This window comes from Myotis nattereri (genome assembly GCF_964212035.1).
Source record: "Myotis nattereri genome assembly, chromosome: 14".
Classification (NCBI taxonomy): domain Eukaryota; kingdom Metazoa; phylum Chordata; class Mammalia; order Chiroptera; family Vespertilionidae; genus Myotis; species Myotis nattereri.
The window spans coordinates 35,330,443-35,351,423 of NC_138089.1; the positions used below are offsets into that span (position 1 = coordinate 35,330,443).

General features: G+C 43.4%; 1 protein-coding gene across 1 annotated transcript in view; it reads left to right on the top strand.

Moving 5' to 3' along the window:
- The first annotated feature begins 12,155 nt into the window (after positions 1–12,155).
- Positions 12,156–20,981, top strand: part of TOPBP1 (DNA topoisomerase II binding protein 1) — a 46,668-nt gene continuing 37,842 nt past the window's right edge. Inside the window, exons 1-5 of the mRNA XM_081106177.1 lie at positions 12,156–12,240; positions 14,341–14,475; positions 16,159–16,302; positions 17,989–18,170; positions 19,847–20,043. Of these exons, the coding sequence (XP_080962303.1) occupies positions 12,157–12,240; positions 14,341–14,475; positions 16,159–16,302; positions 17,989–18,170; positions 19,847–20,043 (742 nt within the window). The 5' untranslated portion in view covers position 12,156. The remainder of the gene's footprint in view (positions 12,241–14,340; positions 14,476–16,158; positions 16,303–17,988; positions 18,171–19,846; positions 20,044–20,981) is intronic.

Genomic DNA, 20,981 nt, shown 5'->3' on the forward strand with positions numbered 1-20,981 from the left:
GTCGGGGACGGCCAGGCACAGCCCTACAGGAGAAAAGACAGAGAGCACTGTCCCAGTGGGAGAGACAGCAGCACCCTCTGAAGGGACTTGCAGGCTGTATCCCCTCTGTCCTGTCCTGCCCTCCTCCCACTCCTGTCTATGAACAGTGAAGGGTACAGGTCCCACTGCATTCTGAGGCTGGGACAAGGGAAGGAGAGGCAGCTCTTGTCTCTGGTTTGTAAACACATCGCCGATTGGAAAAATGAACTTTTGGTCAGCCCCTGACATTGCCAAGAGAGAAGGTGGAGGAAGAACAAAGAACAGAAGCCCTGTTCAAGAAGAATTTGGGGCAGACCTGGGGACTGAACCATGGATTTCCCGTGGCCATCGGTAGCTGGACCACAGCTGTACTCTACATTTCCAGCCTTCCCCCAGCGCCAGAGGAGCTCACGGTGAGGCCCTGTGTGGCAGACTGGGCCAGGGAGGGCCCACCACAGCACTCCTTGCCTTTCCTGCTTTCTGCCTCCTCTGCCCTGCCCAGACTGCCCCTCCCCTATGTAAGATACCCTACTCCAGAAGTGACTGAAGACAGCCTGAGACCTGACCAAACCAGGGCTGGACAGAAACAACAGTTGCTGAGCCAGCAAGGGCTCTGCACATGCCTGAGTTTATTGACTTTGCACCACCACCTTCCTTGCAGTTACCCAGCCAAGAGCCCTGCCTACCCCATAACACAGGAGGGCGCCCCTACATTTATGTGCAGGATTTTTTACCAGTGCTAACTCACCTGTGTCTAGAGCTCTGCCTTTAGATACATTATCTCATTTCACTTTCACAGCAACTGTGTACTTACTGTGAAAAAGCAATTCTTACTGAACTAATGAGGACAACAGCTCAGAGAGGTCAAGGGACAGCCTAGAGCAGGGGTGGGCAAACTTTTTGACTCGAGGGCCACAATGGGTTCTTAAACTGGACTGGAGGGCCGGAACAAAAGCATGGATGGAGTGTTTGTGTGAACTAATATAAATTCAAAGTAAACATCATTACATAAAAGGGTACGGTCTTTTTTTTTTTTTAGTTTTATTCATTTCAAACGGGCCGATCCAGCCCACGGGCCGTAGTTTGCCCATGACTGGCCTAGAGTCACACAGCACTGAGTGGCAGGAGGATCCCACTGTAGGGTGGTTGTTTTCCCCCTACATTCCTCTCCCTCGCTGGTGTGTGGTAGGGATGGGAGGTGTACATTTCAGAGCAGGAAAGATCCTCTGCTTAGACACTCGACAAGTCAAGGCATATCTGACATGTGCCCTTCCCTCTTAATAATAACAGGTGAGCCCTGCGGAAACGCCTCCTCCTCTGTTCCTGTTTCCTTCACTGTAAACAGGATCAACAGCCTCTAGGCCAGGGGGTCACGAACTGTTTCTGTAATGGGCTGAGTAAATATTTTAGGCTTTGCGGGCCACAGTCTCTGTGGCAACCGCTTAACTCTGCCCTTGAAGCCTGGAAGCAGCCATGGACAGCACTTACCTGAACGAGTGTGACTGTGTTCTAATATTTTATGTATGGACACCGAAATTGGAATTTCATGTAACTAACGTGTCAAAACTATTGTTCTTTTGATTTTCTTTTAGCCATTCAAAGATACAGAAAATATCCTTAGCTCATCCCGGCGGCAGGCAGGATTGGACAGCTGGTCCTAGTTTGTGAGCCCCCAGCCCTAGGCTAAGTTGGTCAAGTGCCTGGGTGCACCTTGGGCGGAAGGCCCTTTGGGTGCTAGGCGGCCTTGGGGCTCCTCAGACCCGGGGGGTTCAGAATCCCGCTATAGCTGACCCTCGGCGGGCTCCGGGTCACAGTCCTGGAGGGCCGGCCCCAACCCCGCCCCCCGGTGCGCCACTCACCCAGCGCCCCCGCGCACAGCAGGGTGCAGATGGTGAGCCTCATCCTCACTGCGGAGCGATACACGGAGCAGGCTCCGAGCCGCCTTGGCCAGCTCCACTGGTCCTTTGGGTGGGGAGGGGGAGGGATCCGCCTCCTCCGAAGGGATCGCCCTTCCGGGCGGGTCACCTTTGCCACACCCCCACCACGCCCCAGAGCAGCCGGGGCCCTCTGTGGGGCTGGAGGACAGCAAATTGTCACCCGCTCGCCCCCTGCCCCGAGGCTGCGCCCTCTGCCCAGCGCCCCGAGCAGCAAGGCTGGAGCCCCGGGCGCGGGATACGCGCCCCAGAGGTACGACCGAAGCAACCTGGAGCCCGCTGGACGAGACAAGAGCGACCCGCCCGGTCCGCTACGTTCCCCGACCTCCGGAGCTCCATCAGCTAAGCAGCTCTTTAATGTTTGAGCACGGACTCCTCAGGCTGGGGGCCAGTCCTCGGTGAAAACGGGACCCTTCCCCCAGGAAAGTATGTGCACACAACGTTTTGAACAGTTTTCAGAATCTTCCTCTGAAAGCGTCTCTGCTGCCCCCTCCGGGCCCCTCTTGGAACTCACGCCCCACAAATGACAAGGTCCCTCCAACCTTCTGCTGAAGGCCAAGATCAGATGAAGCTCTGAACCCCGGCAGGGCTGCTTCTACTCGCCCCTGCAACCTGCAGCCCAGTCGTCCCCAGTCTGTGAGCTCTGCCTGGAGGAAGTCTTCGGATTTAAATAACGTTTAAGAAGGTTTTATTGAAGCACAACAAACATGCGTAAAACTTCACAGATGCTGGCGTACAACTTGAAGAATAGCCACCCTGTGAACACATCCACATACCAGCACCGGTGTCATGAAACAGGACGGGAGCAGAGCAGGGATGGCTCCCCGGGGCCCTCTTTCAGGTCACTTTCCCCCAAAGAGATCCATTATCATAGCTTCCAAGAACATACACTAATTCTGTGGATTTTTGAATTTTAGCGAGGTAGAATCGTACAATACATACGTACAATTTTGTGTCTGGCTTCTTACACTCAAGCTTATATTTGTGAACAGTTGTCCTGCATGCATTCTCCGTGTTGCATATTATTCCATACTGTGTATGTGGCACACTTATCTTTCCTGCTGATGGTGGTAGTGTCTAGTTTGGGCTCTCATGAAGTGAGCGCTGCTATGAGCATTCTAGCACATGTCTTTTAGTGCATATAGGGATGCATTTCTGCAGGGTCTTTCCTCAGGAGAGTAATCGCTTGGTCATAATGTAGACGTATATTCAACTTAAATAGAGATCGTCTAACAGTTTTCCAAAGTAGTTGAACCAATTTGCAATCCCAACTTAAGATATGGGAATTTGATTGCTCCACCTTTTTGCTGTTTTGTAGGAATTTTGGAGGTCTTGTGTTATGATTTTTAATTTCTCTGGTGACTAATGAGGTTGAGTATCAGTTTGTATGCTTATTGGCCATTTAGCCCTCTCTCGTGTAAAGGGTTGGTTCAAGTCTTTTGCCCTGAATACATTTTATTTTTTTTTAAATATATTTTATTGATTTTTTACAGAGAGGAAGGGAGAGAGAGAGTTAGAAACATTGATGAGAGAGAAACATCGATCAGCTGCCTCCTGCACATCTCCCACTGGGGATATGCCCGCAACCCAGGTACATGCCCTTGACCGGAATTGAACCTGGGACCTTTCAGTCCGCAGGCCAATGCTCTATCCACTGAGCCAAACCGGTTTTGGCCTGAATACATTTTAAATAGAGTTTCTATTCAATTAGTTTTGGAACTGGTAATGGCATAATTCAAACTTTATCCAAGACTTTATCTAATAAAGCATCCTCAGAATTGGGCCTTCAGAATGTAAGAATATGTTATGGTTAAATTTAAACAGTCTATCTTATTACTTTAACCCACAAAAAAAATCTTTATTCTACATCCTCTTCTTGTGTGCAAAGGGTGAATCTTTGCTAGTAAATGTTGTTTCAGCCCCTCCCAAGACATGAAAAGTTAATCCCTCCAGCAGAAACTAACGCTGCCTTCCACTGAGGGTAGAGATAGTCCCGAGGGAGTCAGAAGAGATTGTAAATCACAGAAGTCACAAGGTCAAGGGCAGACTTGGACAATCTAATGGGAAGATTATCACCATTCCTCTCCCCCTCCAGCCAGCTGAGTTAAGTGTCCAATTCCAGAATGTGCATTGTCCCCCTCAGTGTGCCAGGTGACAAGGGTAGGATGGAGGGAGGAGGGGACCTCTCCCAGCTGGTTAGTTTCTAAGGTGACCCTTTGGGCTTCAGAGTGAGACCAGCTGGAGCCCACTGAGAAAGGCACAGCAGCCTGTTACACAGGGTCCACGGTGTGCATAGAGGCTGGCAGGGTCCCTGCTGACCATAGCCCCTCTGTTCTTGAGCTGGACATAGCTAGCATATTTCTGGTCAGGGATTCAAGCAATCTCTAAACCAGCAATCCATGTTGAACATTATCACAAAAGAAAGGATGAATGAGTCCTCCCGTTGGTGAGACACTCATCAAGAGATCCCTGGCATGTGATTTGCCCCAGAGGCTGCTAAGGGGTAAACCCTTACTCTGGGCCAGCTGAGCTGGTAACACACAAGTCCTGGTAACCACCTGCTGCACACACACACACACCCCATAGAAGGAGCACCTCCCCTAAGGACAGAGATGCCAAGCTGGGTCTCTCAGCTACTTCTCCTTCTTTCACCCAAGGAATCCTTTGACCTTTAGCATTTTTGAAAATGAGAATAGCAGTCCCTTCCTCTTTTTAATTTAGAGGAAAAGAAATTTATATAGTTTTAATACAAACATTTTATTGAATTATACAGATAAGTATACAGCCTATGGTTTGACACAATAGGAACACACCCATGTAACCAGTACTCAGATAAAGAAAGAGAATATTACCAGAAGCCCAGAAGCCCCTTCATCCCTCTTATAATCACTGATGATCAAAAGTAATAATTATTCTGATATCTAACACCATAGATGAAGGGGTAGATCTACTTACTGGTATATTATGTGTTTTTCTATTAGTTTTTGGATGCATAGTTCTCTTGGCATGCCTTTTAATTTTTGCTTGAACAAGTAATTGGACATTGTGTATAAAGATTTTTTAGAGGTGTCGCATGATCTGCTATCATTTCCAAAGTGCATTCATCCTTTTATTTTTCTAAAAAGATAGAGTGGGGACTGATCACTTTGAACCAATCGGGGTTGTGCTGCATCCAGGCTAAGTTGCAGTTTGGGTAAGCTCCCGTGCCTTCCTACTGAAAGCCTGGTGTGGTACACAGAATAATGGCCCCCCAAAGATGTCCATGTCCTCACCCCACAAACTGTGAATATGTTATGTCACATGGCAAGAAGGGGTTAAGGTTGCAGATGGAAACACAGTTACTAACCAGGTGACTTTTATCCTGGATTATCTGGGTGGGCCAATGTAAATCACAGGGGTCTTTCAAATGTAGAGGGAAGCAAAAGAGTTAGTGCGTGAGTGATGCAATGTAAGAAAGACTCTGCCGTTTCTGGCTTTGAAGATGAAAGGGAGGGAGGCCATGAGCCAAAAGATGGGAGCAAACGCAAGAAAAGGGGTCCTCCTGTCAAGCCTTCAGACAGGCGCACCGCTCGGATGACACCTTCACCTGTTCCCAGTGAGACCCCTTTCAGACTTCTGACCCACAGAGCTGAGATAGTAAATTGTGTTGTTTTAAGGCAGTAAGTTTGTGGTAATTGTTACAGCAGCCGTAGGAACTAAGGCACCTAGTGTAGTCACTGGGATCCCTCTAGGGCAGTGGTTCTCAACCTTCCTAATGCCCTGACCCTTAATACAGCTCCTCATGTTGTGGTGACCCCCAACCATAAAATTATTTTCGTTGCTACTTCATAACTGTAATTTTGCTACTGTTAAGAATCGTAATGTAAATATCTGATACGCAGGATGTATTTTCATTGTTACAAATTGAACATAATTAAAGCATATGATTAATCACAAAAACAATATGTAATTATATATATGTTTTCCGATGGTCTTAGGCAACCCCTGTGAAAGGGTTGTTCGACCCCCAAAGGGGTCGGGACCCACAGGTTGAGAACGGCTTCTCTAGGGCATAGAATTTTCCTTTTTGTCTCTCATTCCAGGGAGCTTGGGGTTGTGCCAAATACCTGAAGGGAACACTGGTCATTTGTCAGGCTTAGTTCACTGCTCCTCCCTTCTGATGCAGTCATGCCTCTGCTTCCGCTTTCCCAGCCCTGCGACTGCCATAAGCTCTGCTAGCAGAGGGCCTCTTCCAGACCCCTCTTCCCTTGCGCCCAGAAGTGGCAAATGCCCCAAGGAAAATGTGGTTGCAGAATGTCATCTCACCTCTGTGTTACCTCCCCTTTTCCAGAAACTCAGCACCTTTAGTCTCTAATGCTCTCACGCACATGTTTCCTAGTGCTTTAGCCACATCTATTTGTCCTCGACAAGGGCACAATTCCTGCCCATGCTACGTCATCACGACAGAAGCACGAGTGAGGACTGTGTTAGCTACTAATTCTTAATCTTTATCATTTAAGACTAGTATATTATTTCTGAGTGAATGAATTTTATAGGTTATTGTGCTCATTTACAAGTGCTCTAGCTCTCACTTCATTTATTCATCCCTTTGAAAGAAAATAGGTGGTATGAGGGCAGAGACCACGTTTTTCTTGTTCAGTATGCTAATCCTAAATTGGAAAATAGGGTCTGCTATAATATAGGGCTCCAAAAAACACACAAATGAATGAATAAATAAATATAATGATTGTCTCAAAAGTGGGTTGAGCAATCTTCTCTGCAGATCTGCTGATAAAAACCAAACTTCAGAGGTGAACATGCCTCCTAAGGTTAATCATCTATCTAAAGCTAACACAGCTCAAATCCAAGGTGCCCTCTGACCTCAGGATGGAGCAAACTCCGAAAGCTTCCTATGTACAGGGACAAAGTCATGGTGCAAAGGAAGGACAGCCAGAGTGCTAGAGCCATCTCTGTTGCTTCGACACGGCCTCTCACAGTAGCAGAGCAGAAGGTTAGACGTGCTACAGTTCTCACCTCTGCCCATATGGATATGTGCAAAGTTGCCAGGGAGCCCTGGAAGAGCTGTTTCCCTGCAACAGTAGCCACTCCATAGTTTTCTCTCCAACTAATTTTCAAGCCTGATTGCTGTCCTTGGCCCCACACCTCTCTCTCTCTCTCTCTCTCTCTCTCTCTCTCTCTCTCTCTCTCTCTCAATCCATGCTGCTTACCCGGCTTGGGTGCAAGGACCATACTTTTAACTAGATCCTCTACATGGATGGTTGCAATGGCCATTTAAAACCTCTCTCGGGGATATCTCATTTTTAGGGCCTAGATGCAGTCAGCTTGTCCAACCTTGCAAAACCTCACATTTGTAGATTGCTAAATTCTCTTTTGTTTTGGCTTGCAAACAAAGCAATTCTACCCGGAGCTTGTTGTCTTTCTTATAATACCTAATTATATGCAGCCAGTACCAACATGTGCTGTTAACATTCTATTTTACCCCCTTCCCTCCACCTCAGCATACTCAGTAGGTCTGTTTTACTTTCCACGTTACTGAAGACAACAGTTTAAACTAAATGTTTTGCCACAGCAAAGACTATTTAAGATTACTAGTCTCCTTTTAAATTATAAATTCTTTACTTATACAAATTCATTTATAGCACTGAAAAACAAATATAAAACCCTCAAAAATCTATTTTTAATTTATTTTTTAATTTTGAGAAATCTTATCTATGTAGCAAAATATAACAAGAAATACTCATACTCCCACCACCTCTATTTTAAAAATAACTGTTTTGCCATATTTGTTTCCTGTGTTTTTCCATTCTACAAATAGATAAATATAAAGCCCCCTTTAATCTTACTGCAAGCAGGGTCTGGAGTATCTGATTCTAGGTGAAGAAGTGCCAAAGAAATAGGGAGGTAACCCTGAATGCCAGGGAGGTGAGGGGAAAGTTAATCCCTGAACTCCTTCTTCTGAGAGTTACATCGGGGTGCATCACAGCTATTCCCCATTTTCAGGAAATCTTCATTAACCGAAACTCCCATAACCATCTTCACCCTTTCCTAAGGGACTGCTGTTCAAGCAAACTTTAATGTGCATCACAATCACCTGGAGGACTTGTGCCAACACAGAATGCTGGCACCCGCCCTCAGAGTTCCTAACTCTGCAGGCCTGAAGTCAGGCCCAAGAATTTTGATTTCCAACACATTCCTAGGTGAGGCTGAGGCATCTGCTCCAGGTACTACACTAGATGGAGAATCACTGCTCTAGCTAATGCCTCTCTGCCCATGTGGAGACACAGATGGGAGAACTTGTCACTTGCAAGGTTGACTCCCCTCCTATTCAAATCCAGCTGGCTAAAAGCTAAGAGTGCTTTCGTTGTCCTCATCTTCATTAGCAGCAAGGCCCCAGTGCAGACCTTCCTGCAGAGATGGGCAGGCAGCATGTGACAAGGAGCAGTGTGGTTGGTCAGGAGGGGCCCAGGGTTCCAGTCAGGCCACCTCTTCTCAAGCCCAGGTACACCCGTTTCCTGGCTGTGTGGCCCTGGTCAAGTAACACAGTCGCTGAGTCTCACTTTCCCCATCTACATAATATGGGACAATGATGCCCACATACTAGAGCAACAGTTCTCAACCTGTGGGTCTCGACCCCTTTGGGGATCGAACATACATACAGTGGGGCCTTGACTTACGAGTTTAATTCGTTCGGAGACTGAGCTTGTTAAGGAGCTCGTTAACTCAAATTACTCTAGCAACTCAATGCAAAAAATTGGCCGAGAGACAGCTGGTATCTCAAAAAACTCATTAGTCAGGACACTCGTAAGTCAAGGCCCCACTGTAATTACATATTGTTTTTGTGATTAATCACTATGCTTTAATTATGTTCAATTTGTAACAATGAAAATACATCCTGCATATCAGATATTTACATTACGATTCATAACAGTAGCAACATTACAGTTATGAAGTAGCAACGAAAATAATTTTATGGTTGGGGGTCACCACAATATGAGGAACTGTATTAAAGGGCCGCGGCATTAGGAAGGTTGAGAACCACTGTACTAGAGGATTGCTGAGAAAAGTAAACAGGAATAGTGCAAGCAGGAGTCCTTTATGGACACTACTAGTAAAGTACCCTATGAATAGTCATTATTGTTACAGCTTCATGACAGATTTGTTCCCTAACCATTAACTGTAGCATCCTTTTATGTTTTTTTAAACTCTAACAACTTTATTTTTAAGGCTTTCCTCGCCCTGTCCACAACAACACCAGGTCTTTACATTGAGCCCTAATGTTACTGTTTCTGACTCACTTGGCTTGGGTATATTCACATACTTAGGCCCAAGCTGCTCATTGCTATCTTTAGTTGCTAAAAAGAAAAACAATCAAGGAACATGATATTAAACCAGCCGTGGGCAAACTATGGCCCGCGGGCCGGATCTGGCCCGTTTGAAATGAATAAAACTAAAAAAAAAAAAAAGACCGTACCCTTTTATGTAATGATGTTTACTTTGAATTTATATTAGTTCACACAAACACTCCATCCATGCTTTTGTTCCAGCCCTCCGGTCCAGTTTAAGAACCCATTGTGGCCCTCGAGTCAAAAAGTTTGCCCACCCCTGTAAACTCTCACATTACTCAATCCAAAATCATGAGCTTTTCAATCTCAAGCTTAAAATAAGAAACACTATCTAAGCAGTCTGCCATTCGAACAGACTTGTTCATTATGAACACACCAAGATTTTGCCGTCCCGTTTTACCTCCTCTCCCCCAATCTTCGCCATTTGAACTTTAGTTTCCATCCCAGATCTCCCCTAGACTCAGGGAGTTACAGAGAAAGGTGATATGCTCCTCGAAGGGAGAAAGAGGGGAGAGGGCCGTTAGCAATCTTGGCAAAGACATCTTTGCACTTGATGTGCAATCTAGTCATCCGGACATCTTTCTTCCCTCCAGCCCTCTTGGCTGTGGTAAGCAGTGATTATATTCTTGTTAAATTGTAGGGAAAAGAGCCCTGTCCGTGGAGTCTGTGGATGTAAGAACGTACAAATCTGTAGAGAATTTTTGTAAAAATTTATTGCCGAACAGGACACACCTGGAAGCAAGATTTCACTAGCCTGAGATACATGCTTTGGAGACTAGAGACTAACAGTTTGCAGTTGCTTTTAGGCATTTGAGATTGGATGGGAGGAAGATTGCCTGAAGGTGGGAGAAAGCAAGGCCCAGGCCAAATTACAGGATAGTTAAGATTCACACTTTATAAGGCGGGCTCTGACAGGGTGGGCATACTGGGAGGAGGAGGAGACTGAAGGGGGCCGTTTCAAAGGTGTGTTAACCTTGATGCGCAGAAACGATGGACAGGGCTTCCTTAAGGTAAAGATAAGTCTTTTACTAAAGTTCTATGCCTGGGGCTTGACTACCCATCATACCTGCCCAGGTAGGAATTTATGATTAGATCACTCTGTGAGGTTACTTTCCATAGAACCCCTACTATTTTCATCCACAAGTCAAGACTGGAAGACAAGTACCATAATGACTTCACTCATATGTGGAATTTAATGAACAAACTGAACTAACAAGCAAAATAGAGACAGACTCATGGATAGCAGGCAGTCAGGGCTGGTGGTGGGGGTGGTAGAGGGTCGTGGAGGGATTCAACAAACAAAAGAAATGGACACGGACAACAGTGGTGATTGGGGGTGGGTGTGGATGGGGGTGGAAGCATAGGGGGGATAAATGGTGATGGAAAATAAAAGAAATGCAAAAAGATAACAAGACTTGGCTTACATCTGAACTCTACCATTTAACTGTGACCTCGGACACATCATTTAACTTATCTAAGCCTCAGCTTTTACATCTGTGAAATGAAAATACCACTGTTTGCCTCGTAGAGTTGTTTTGGGTGGTAATATATGGTTTCTCACGCACTGCCTGGCCCATGGCAGGGGCTGGTTTGCCTCAGTGGATAGAGGTGGGCCTACGGACTGAAGGGTCCTGGGTTCAATTCCGGTCAAGGGCACATGCCCAGGTTGCAGGTTGGATCCCCAATGGGGGGGAGGGGGGAGCGTGCAGGAGGCAGCCAATCAATCATTCTTTCTCATCATTGATGTTTCTCTCTCTCCTCCCTTTCTCTCTGAAGTCAATAAAAGTATATTTTTTTAAAAAGCTATTTACCGAGGAAACGCTCTTTCCCCTGGCTTTAAGCTTTACATTTCCTTGTTTTAGGACTTCCCCTAAGGTATTTCGGCCCAGCGGCCCCATCCGGAGCTGCGGCCCCACCCCCTGAGCCGAGGGTGCTGGGCCGACTCCCGCCGGGGCCAGGGCCGCCCTCCCAAACCCGAAGCCCCAGGGCACCCGGCCCAAGTCCCCCTGAACCCCAAAGCCGGCTGCTACACCAATCTCTCCCGCTGCCTCTCACCCTGTGGACGACTCCACCCCTTCCCGCAGCTGCGGGTGATGTCACTTCCGCCGGAAAAGGTGAGCGCGTCCGCGCGGTTGGCGCGAAAGTCGGTTCGGGGCCCGGCAATTTCCGGGTCCCGCGTCTGCCTGGGGAGGGGGCGCCGCGGGTGCGGCGGGTGTGGCCGGGCTGGCGCCCGACCCCAGCCGCTCTCCCGCTGGCTGCGCGCGCCCCCACACGCTGCCCCCAAACCCCCGCGCTCCCCGGAGGTGAGTGAGGCGCGGAGAGGGGACCCCGCTCCTTCCCCGCCGCAGTTGGGGGGTCCCGCCGCCGCCTCTGGCCTTGGCGGCGCCCGTAACCGACGGGGAGGGGTGGCTGCGGCTGGGCCGGGAGCCGGGCCTTCCCCGAGGGGCCGGGGAGCTACGCCCGGCCTAGGGGAGGCAGCGCCGTGCTCCCCGGCTGCACGTTTACATGAAAGCCCAGGTGCGGGTGGGCGAACAGACCGCGAGGGCCAAGGGTTACCTGCGGGACAGATTCATCCTTAATGCAATGGATCGCTCATTGGTTTAGGCCCTAAACTTTAGGGGACTTAGAGCCCCGACTGTGAAGGCCCTTAAGGTATTCAGCTCCGGGACCTGGAGTTGGTCCTCTGACTTGCAGGTGCGTTTCTTACGAACAGAGTGGATGAATTCACGGGGGAGGAGGCCAAAATGCCTATCGTTAGGCATTGTTGTCTGCGCAGAAAAAATAGGTCCCTTAAGCAGATAGAGTGATGCATAATGTGGTTTTGTTCTTGTTAATGGTTCCCTTATTTTGACAGTTCAAAAATGTCCAAAAATGACAAAGAACCGTTTTTTGTGAAGTTTTTAAAGTCTCCAGACAATTCCGAATGCTTTCTTAAAGCTCTTGAGGTAAGAACAGTTGAAAACATCTTGTTTGATGCTTTATTTTCTTGGTTTTAGAGTTTTTGATTTATTGGACTTTTATATCTCATAGTTATTTTATTTTCATAAATACATAGTTTTACTGTAGTCTCCATTAACATAGATATCCCATTGCTAGATATTTTTCATTAATGTGAGTATATCATTATGTTTGTTGGGGGGGGGGGGGCTTTAAATCTGAGATTTCTGTTAAAAGTGACAGACCTGCCTTAACCGGTTTGGCGCAGTGGATAGAGCGTCGGCCTGCGGACTGAAGGGTCCCAGGTTCGATTCTGGTCAAGGGCATGTACCTTGGCTGCCAGCACCTCCCCAGTGGGGGGTGTGCAGGAGGCGGCTGATCGATGTTTCTCACTCATCGATGTTTCTATCGCTCGCCCTTCCTCTCTGTAAAAAATCAATAAAATATATTTTTTTAAAAGTGACAGACCTGCTGTTCTTGGAAATTAAGTTGCTTTCTTTTGTCTACTAATCAGAATAGACCTTTGTGTGTTGAAAAATTTTGAGTCAGCCCTGTACTGGTTACAGTTATTATTTGGTTGGTAGGTTGTTAAAAGTGTTTCATTATGTACAGCATGATATGGGAGGACCTGAGGGCAGGGTGCAGCCTTGCTGCTCACAGACCCCAGCAGCAGCAGCAGCATAGCCTGAGAGTTTGTTATAAAAGCAGAACTTGGGCCCCAACTCGGACTTACCAATTAGAATCTACCTTTTAACAAGATCCTCAGTGTGATTTCTGTGTACATTAAAGTTTAAGAAGCTCTGTTGTAGCAGGGTTTTCCTTAACGTTTACTCCTTCAGCAAATAAATATTGTGTGCCTGATCAGCACTGCTCTAGCACATGGGATACATCTGTGATCAGAGCAGAAGATTCCTACTTTCTTAGAGTTTACATTCTACTCTAGCAGGAGGAAGTAGACATTAATCAGACATGATAAATGAGTAAACTATATCGTATGTTACAGTGTGCTAAGTGGTAAGGGAAAAGAGCAAGACAGGTTACGCGGTCTGGAAGGTTGTAGTTTTAAATGGAGTGTGATTGGGGTATCCTTTATGGAAAAGATGATATTTGAGTTTGCTTGAAGGAGGTGACATAGCTGCATGGCTATCTGGTGAAGGAGGTTTTGGGCAGAGGGAAAACAGGCCCCTGGGAAAGTGCGTGGAGTGTCTGTCCAACATTAGTGTGGCTGTAGTATGATGAGCAAGAGATGGAGGGAAGAGTATTAAGGGATGCTTCAGAGAGGAGGACTAAGAGGACATGTAGGGCCTTGTGGGCCATTGTAAGGACTTTGGCTTTTTCTTTCAATGAGATGGAAAGCCGTTGGAAGGTTTTAATCAGAACAGTGGCATGATCTGAGGACTTCAAATTTTGTTCAGAAAATATTTGAGTGCTTACCTAGATGCCAGGATATGGTGGCAAACAAGATCGTGAAACTTTCCTTTAAGGGAGAGAGACAACTATATATGTCTACACAGTATCAGTGTTATGTTTTCATAACAGACTGGAGGGAAAGGGTATTTTAGAAATCGTGATCAGGAAAGGCATCGCAGAGGACGTGACATTTGAAGTGAGGCATCAAGTCTGGTGAAGACCTGGGAGAATATTCCAGGCAGTGGGAGCAAGAGCAAAGCCTCTAAATGAGGTCATGCTTAGCTTGTTCCAGTGGTAGCAGGAAAGCTGGAGTGGCTCGAGAAAAAGTAAGGCCGGCGAGAGGTAGAAGGTAAGGACAGGGAGACAGGCAAGGGCTAGACGCCTTGGTCTTGTAGGCCATCCTAAGAAGTGTGGATTTTATTCTGGTGTGCTTGAAAGACATTGAAGTTTTTGAGCAGAGTAACATAATGTGATTTATATTGTTGAAAAGATTCCTTGCTGTTGTATGGAGAAGAGATTTAGGGCAAGGAAGGGAGAAGAAAACACTTTAGAGACTTCTGCAGAGGTCTAAGTGAGAGGTGATGGAAGAGTCCAACAGGGAAAAGGCTGGACTTGAGGTGGATTTTGAATATAGAGTTCGTAGGATTTAAATAACAAGGGACAATTTCAGGTGCAATCTTATTTCATTTTTCTTTCAGTCAATAAAAGAGTTCCAGTCCGAAGAATATCTTCAGATAATTACAGAAGAAGAGGCATTGAAGATAAAGGAGAATGATAGATCACTTTATATCTGTGACCCTTTTAGTGGTGTTGTCTTCGATCACCTCAAAAAGGTTTGCTGACTTATAATGTGTTCCTGCAGTAGTGTATTTTTTGGTTTATTTTTGCTTCAGTGGACAAATTATTGAGCATGAAGTGTTATGCAAATAATGAATACAAAGAAATTCTTTGGTTTGGGGAGTCTGGAATATTTTTAAAGGCTAATTATGTTATAATAAGCTTTTGTTAATATGTATTTTTTATAGTATTTCAGGGGATTTAACTTTACTTAGTATAAGGGGACTCTATAGTAATGAAGCATTTTATATTGTAAACTAACACCCCTTTCAAAAATAGTTTATTGATTTTTGGAGGGAGAGGAAGAGAGAGAAACATGGATGTGAGAGAGAGTAACATCGATTGGCTGCCTCCTCCACACCCCCTGCTCGGGCATGTGCCCTGTCCGGGAATTGAACCAGCAACCTTTCGTTGCACGCCCAACCGAGGCATACCAGCCAGGCGATAATGAAGCATTTTAGTGATTGAGTTCTACTGTCCTTAAACTTGGTGTGATTGCAGAACATTTCAGGGAGAAATAGAGAGTAGGAAAAGACCTCAACGTAATGCTTGGTTACTCACTGTCTTTCAGACTACTTGCTCTTGCAGGTAGAATTTTAATACCTGTACTTTTTAAAGACTGAAAAGTTTTGTTAAAAGGAAGCATTTTGGTGATGAGTATTGCTAATATACCAGTGAGCCATCTTCATTTCTTTCTGTTGATTCTAGAGTCTACTGACTCATTACTTTTTTGGTGTCTGGACAAGAGAGAAGCATTGAAATAAAAGTAAACGGGCTGTAATTCCATCCAGATTATAAAGAAGTGATTCTTGTTTGAAGGAGAAGAAAACGTAGAAGAGTAGGCAGATGCAGTATCTGTACAATTTATGGAAGGTCTGTGCCCACTTTTGCCAGAAGCATTGTTGGTCTTACCCTCCTTTTGGAATAACATTGTTTGTCAGATAGAATCAGTCGCATCAAAAACTCAATTTTCTTCTGACCAAGAAGATAATCATTTACTCTGTAGATATTTCAGTCATGTTATGGTGACTTTCACAACCGTAGGCTTTTTTAGCCTGGCTTGAATGTGCTAGTGTCAATTATCAATGAAATTGAAAGGTCATTTTTGTTTTTAGTAACCTGCAGTATCTTAAAAGAAGTGTTTGTGGGTTTTCCTTGGGAAGACTTTGAGTTGCAGACAGAGTATTTAAAACAAATGTAGAAACTGCCCAGAACTATATGGTTTTGTGGTGGTGTTTTTTGGTGATATAAGAGGTATTTTAGATGAGGTTTATTTAGGCTTAGTATTTTTAAACTGCTTCATTGACTAGTTGCTTCATTTAAAAAATATGTCAGGATAATTCCTAATTATAGCATAAGACCGTTAGTCATACACCCTTCCGTTGTTAAGATTGTGTTTGTTTCCGAGATTAAAATTTCAGTGGTAATTTTGAGTGAGTGTGGCTCTTGGAGCTTATTTCTTTTGATAGCTTGCATTGTTTGATTTGCTTTTATGTGTGTGTAGTTAATGAGTACTGTATCTGAGAAATTATATAATGGCCTCTGTTTTTCTTAAAGCAATTTGGGGAAATTTTTGTGGTGGTCATCAACTTTTATAAAGAATTGGTAAAAAATATAAAATGTAATTTTATAAGACTGAAGTTCTTTCCCTACTTACTGAACTTTTCCTTTTTTTATAGCTTGGCTGCAGAATTGTTGGTCCTCAAGTAGTCATATTTTGTATGCAACACCAGCGGTGTGTCCCAAGAGCTGAGCATCCAGTTTATAATATGGTTATGTGTGATGTAACTGTATCTTGTACAAGCCTGGAAAAAGACAGAAGGGTAGGTGTTGAGGAATATGTCTGTATTTGCATGCCTAATTTTTCACTGTGTAGAATATACTTGAAAGAGTTTACACTGGGTGTTTATATTTTCATTTTTGTTATTATTTTTAGAGAGTGGGGGGGAGGGGGGGGAGAAACCGATAGGTATCAGTCGGTTGCCTCCCATATGCACCCTGACCAGGGACCGAACCCAAAACGTGGGCATGTTCCTTGACCGGGAATTAAACCTGCAACTCTTTGGTGCACAGGACAATGCTCAACCTACTGAGCCACATTGACCAGGACTAGCTTTTTATTTTTTTATGAGTTGAATATAGTGGGATCTGTTTTATTTATTTTTAAGAAGATACATTTTTTTTTAAAATCTATTTTTATTGATTTCAGAGAAGGGAGAGGGAGAGAAAGATAGAAACATCAATGATGAGAGAGAATCATTGATTGGCTGCCTCCTGCACGCTCCCCACTGCGGGGATCGAACCCACAACCTAGGCATGTGCCCTTGACTGGAATCGAACCCAGGACCCTTCAGTCCATAGGCCGATGCTCTATCCACTAAGCCAAACCAGCTAGGGCAAGAAGATACATTTTAAATACATTTTTATTTATTACAGAGAGGAAGGGAAGAGAAACATCAGTGATGAGAGAGAATCATCAACTGGCTGCCTCCTGCACGCCCTCCACTGGGAATTGAGTCTACAACCTGGACATATGCCCTTGACCGGAATCGAACCTGTGACCTTTCAGTCCGTAGGCCCATGTTCTATCCACTGGACCAAACTGGCCAGGGCTAAGCAAAAAAGAATTTTTAAGGAAACTCACTTTTTCCCCTATATAGTCAATGAATTTGCTTTTGAATTACATTTTTCCACTGTAGAAGGGAAATCCTTAAAAAGAGGGGGATTCTGAGAGAGGTATGTAATAGATATGTTATATATGTATTTACACATTTTAAAATAGGTATGGTAAATTAAAGTATATTGTTTATTATAGTAGCAATATAGTGCCTTAGCCAGTGTGGCTCAGTTGGTTAAGCATCATCCCATGCACCAGAAAGGGAACCGGTTGGATTCCCAGTTAGGGCATGTGTCCAGGTTGTGAGTTCCGTCCACAGTCGAGGTGTGTACGGGAGGCAACTGACCAATGTTTCTCACATCAAGGTTTTTCTTTCTCTATCCCTCTCCCTTCCTTTCTCTCTCTCTAAAAATCAATGAAAACATATTTTAAAAACCCCAACAACATAGTTTAATAACTTCATGGAGTTCAAAGAGATAAACAGGAAAATAATGTATAAAGGTAATTATTTTAAAATCTATGCCCTGGCCTGGGAGCTCACTTGGTTGGAGTGTTATCGCAATACACCAAGGTTGTGGGTTTGATATCCAGTCGACACACACGAGAAGCAACCAATGAATGTATAAATAAGTGGAATGACAATTATGTTTCTCGCTCTTGCTTTCTTTTTCCCTTCCTCCCTCTTTATCTAAAATCAATAAATAGAAATTTAAAAAATTTTATTTATAATTTATATTTACCTTCCAAATATATTAATTAAATGGTTAATTATTTAATTTTATATTGGTGAGAAACACTTGTGCATTCAAGCTAACAATACATATATATATGGGATATTGTATAAAAAAATAAATTTGCTTCAGTATTAATATATTTTCTCTTGGGACTACAGGAAGAAGTTCATAAATATGTACAAATGATGGGTGGACGTGTATACAGAGACCTTAATGTATCAGTAACTCACCTTATTGCCGGAGAAGTTGGTAGCAAAAAATACTTAGTTGCTGCAAATCTAAAGAAACCAATTTTGATTCCTTCTTGGGTTAACACACTTTGGGAGAAGTCACAAGAGAAGTAAGAAAGACATTTTGATATTTTCTAGATTTGAAAATGATACATTCAGTCATTCTAACTTGTGAGTTTTCATAGGGGAGGTTTTATTGTATCTTTGGATTTATCAGTCAGTGACAAAAATTGGGTCATTATTCTTTTCTCCAATGAAAACAAAAGAGCAGATTCTAAAAACTGTTACCCGGTTAGAGGTCGATAGGTAGAATGGGCTATGGCAGTGATGGCGAACCTTTTGAGCTCGGCGTGTCAGCATTTTGAAAAACCCTAACTTAACTCTGGTGCCGTGTCACATATAGAAAATTTTTGATATTTGCAACCATAGTAAAGCAAAGATTTATATTTTGGATATTTTATATATTTAAATGCCATTTAACAAAGAAAAATCAACCAAAAAAATGAGTTCGCGTGTCACCTCTGACACGCATGTCATAGGTTCGCTATCACTGGGCTATGGGGTTAGAACTAGCTACAAGGTAGGAAATGCTTTGATAATAAAATTGTTTTGAGCAGTACCTGTAAAATAGTTGGGAAAATCAGTATGGCAGCTGCAGCTTTTCTATTGCTTTCTTTAATACTGTACCTATATGTTAATATGGAGAGCAAATTAGTCATTTGGGCAGTTGTATTCCCTCCCAAAGTGGATATGTGTAAGGTTGAAAATAAAGTGTAAGTCATTAACTGGGATGTGATCATTCAGTAAATATTAGTTGAGCCCATTTTATGTATCTGCCCTGAGCTAGGCTGTAAGCATATATAGTGAGCAAAACAGGATGGCATCTCTGCCTTCATGGCACTTAGAGCTTATTTCAAGGGACAGAATTGAGTTTCCTTTAAAATTAGAGTAACTCTAAGTCCAGGTTCCACTGTTTGAATTAAATAGGGATTTTCCCAGTCTTTCACACCATCCCGCACATCCTAATCATGTCTCCACGTTGGCACCCTCATTCCCAGCCTGTTTCATCAGCACATCTGCCTAGCATGGCAGCAGAAGACAGTGATATTTTTGTTGGTTTCTGCCCCAAATCATTGCTTATTTGTATAAGAAAAGGATACAGATTCTGTTTTTCTAGTAGGCAACCGAAGTAGAGATTCCGACTTAAAATTTTGGAAAATAACCACCGTTTTAACCAGCACAGACTCTTAATGAAAAGTTTTCCCTTAAAACAATTTTGAGAGACTGTCGGAAACATTACTTTTTATTAGAGATATGGTGCCAAACTGTCTGAAACATTACTTTCTGAAAAAAAGTCTGAAACATTACTTTTTATTAGAGATATGGTGCCAAACTTAGATTAGCAATTAGTATAATTCTGAGTGCCTGTGAGTTCCCCTTAAGATTTATTTTTTTTCTTCTTTTTTTAATATATTGATTTTTTTACAGAGAGGAAGGGAGAGGGATAGAGAGTTAGAAACATTGATCAGCTGCCTCCTGCACACCCCCTACTAGGGATGTGCCCACAACCAAGGTACATGCCCTTGACCGGAATCAAACCTGGGACCTTTCAGTCCGCAGGTCGAGGTTCTATCCACTGAGCCAAACCGGTTAGGGCTCCCCTTAAGATTTAATAAAAATCTTTAAAAATGAAGAAAGCATTAGTGATATTCTTTTCCGGTAAAATTTAAACTATCGGGTATATTTAATATGTTCATTTTTCTGTTTTATCATTTGTTTTCCCCAGTACAATAACTAGATATACTGATATAAACATGGAAGACTTCAAGTGTCCTATTTTTCTTGGTTGCATAATCTGCGTGACTGGCTTGTGTGGCTTAGAAAGGAAGTCAGTTCAGCAACTCACAGTTAAGCATGGAGGCCAATACATGGGACAATTGAAAATGAATGAATGTACACACCTCATTGTGCAAGAACCAAAAGGTAAAACTATTTCTGGAATGGACAAATGCAAGATTTTCTCTGCTTTTTAACAATTTAAGATTTTCTTTACAGAATAGCTTTTGCTTCTGACATATCATAAATGTAGTATGGTATTTTTTCTCCTAAAAATCTTACAAAAATAGTTTGGGTCACAATTTGTAGAAAAATTACATGACTGTCCTAGTGTTTATCCAGGTCATTCAATAAATATAAAATAAAAATTTTCAGTGGTGCTTTATCTAAATTTATTATCCAATTTGTTTATTTTTTTAAGTCTCCTACACAATTACCAAATACTTAGAAAAGAGACAAGAAATTTGGATGGATAACAAGAGAGCTAAAAGATGTAGTTAAATTACATATCTTTCTAACCTCTTATATCTATACAGTGTTTTATTCAGACCTAGATAGGACATAAAATTAGAAAAATATTGTTAAAATTGGTCATTGTAATTAAGTCAGAATTTTGTGTATGCCCAATTATATTATAAGTAAAATTGGTAACTGCTATTGCTGTTTTCTGATTCTGAGGATAGTTCATTTCCTGGCTCTCAAGAATGTAAAAAAACGGCTTTCATGTTATTTTTATTACATGTTGACCTCAATTTCCCTATGATACGGTTTCAAAATGCATTGTGTTAAAATATTTTTAAGGCAGCAAGAGGTTTTATGGATATATATATATATATATATATATATATTTGTTTTATAAGACTTTTTTGACTTTTTTATAGAGAGAGGAAGGAAGAGGGAGAGAGAGAAACATCCATGTGAGAGCAAAACGCCAATCGGTTACCTCCTGCGTATGCTTTGACCGGGAATTGAATCAGCAGCCTTTCAATGCATGGGACAAGGCCCAACCAACTGAGCCACACCGGCCAGGGGTATATGCTCTTTTTAATGTAATTTATTTATCTGCATATCTCTCCTGGACTTCA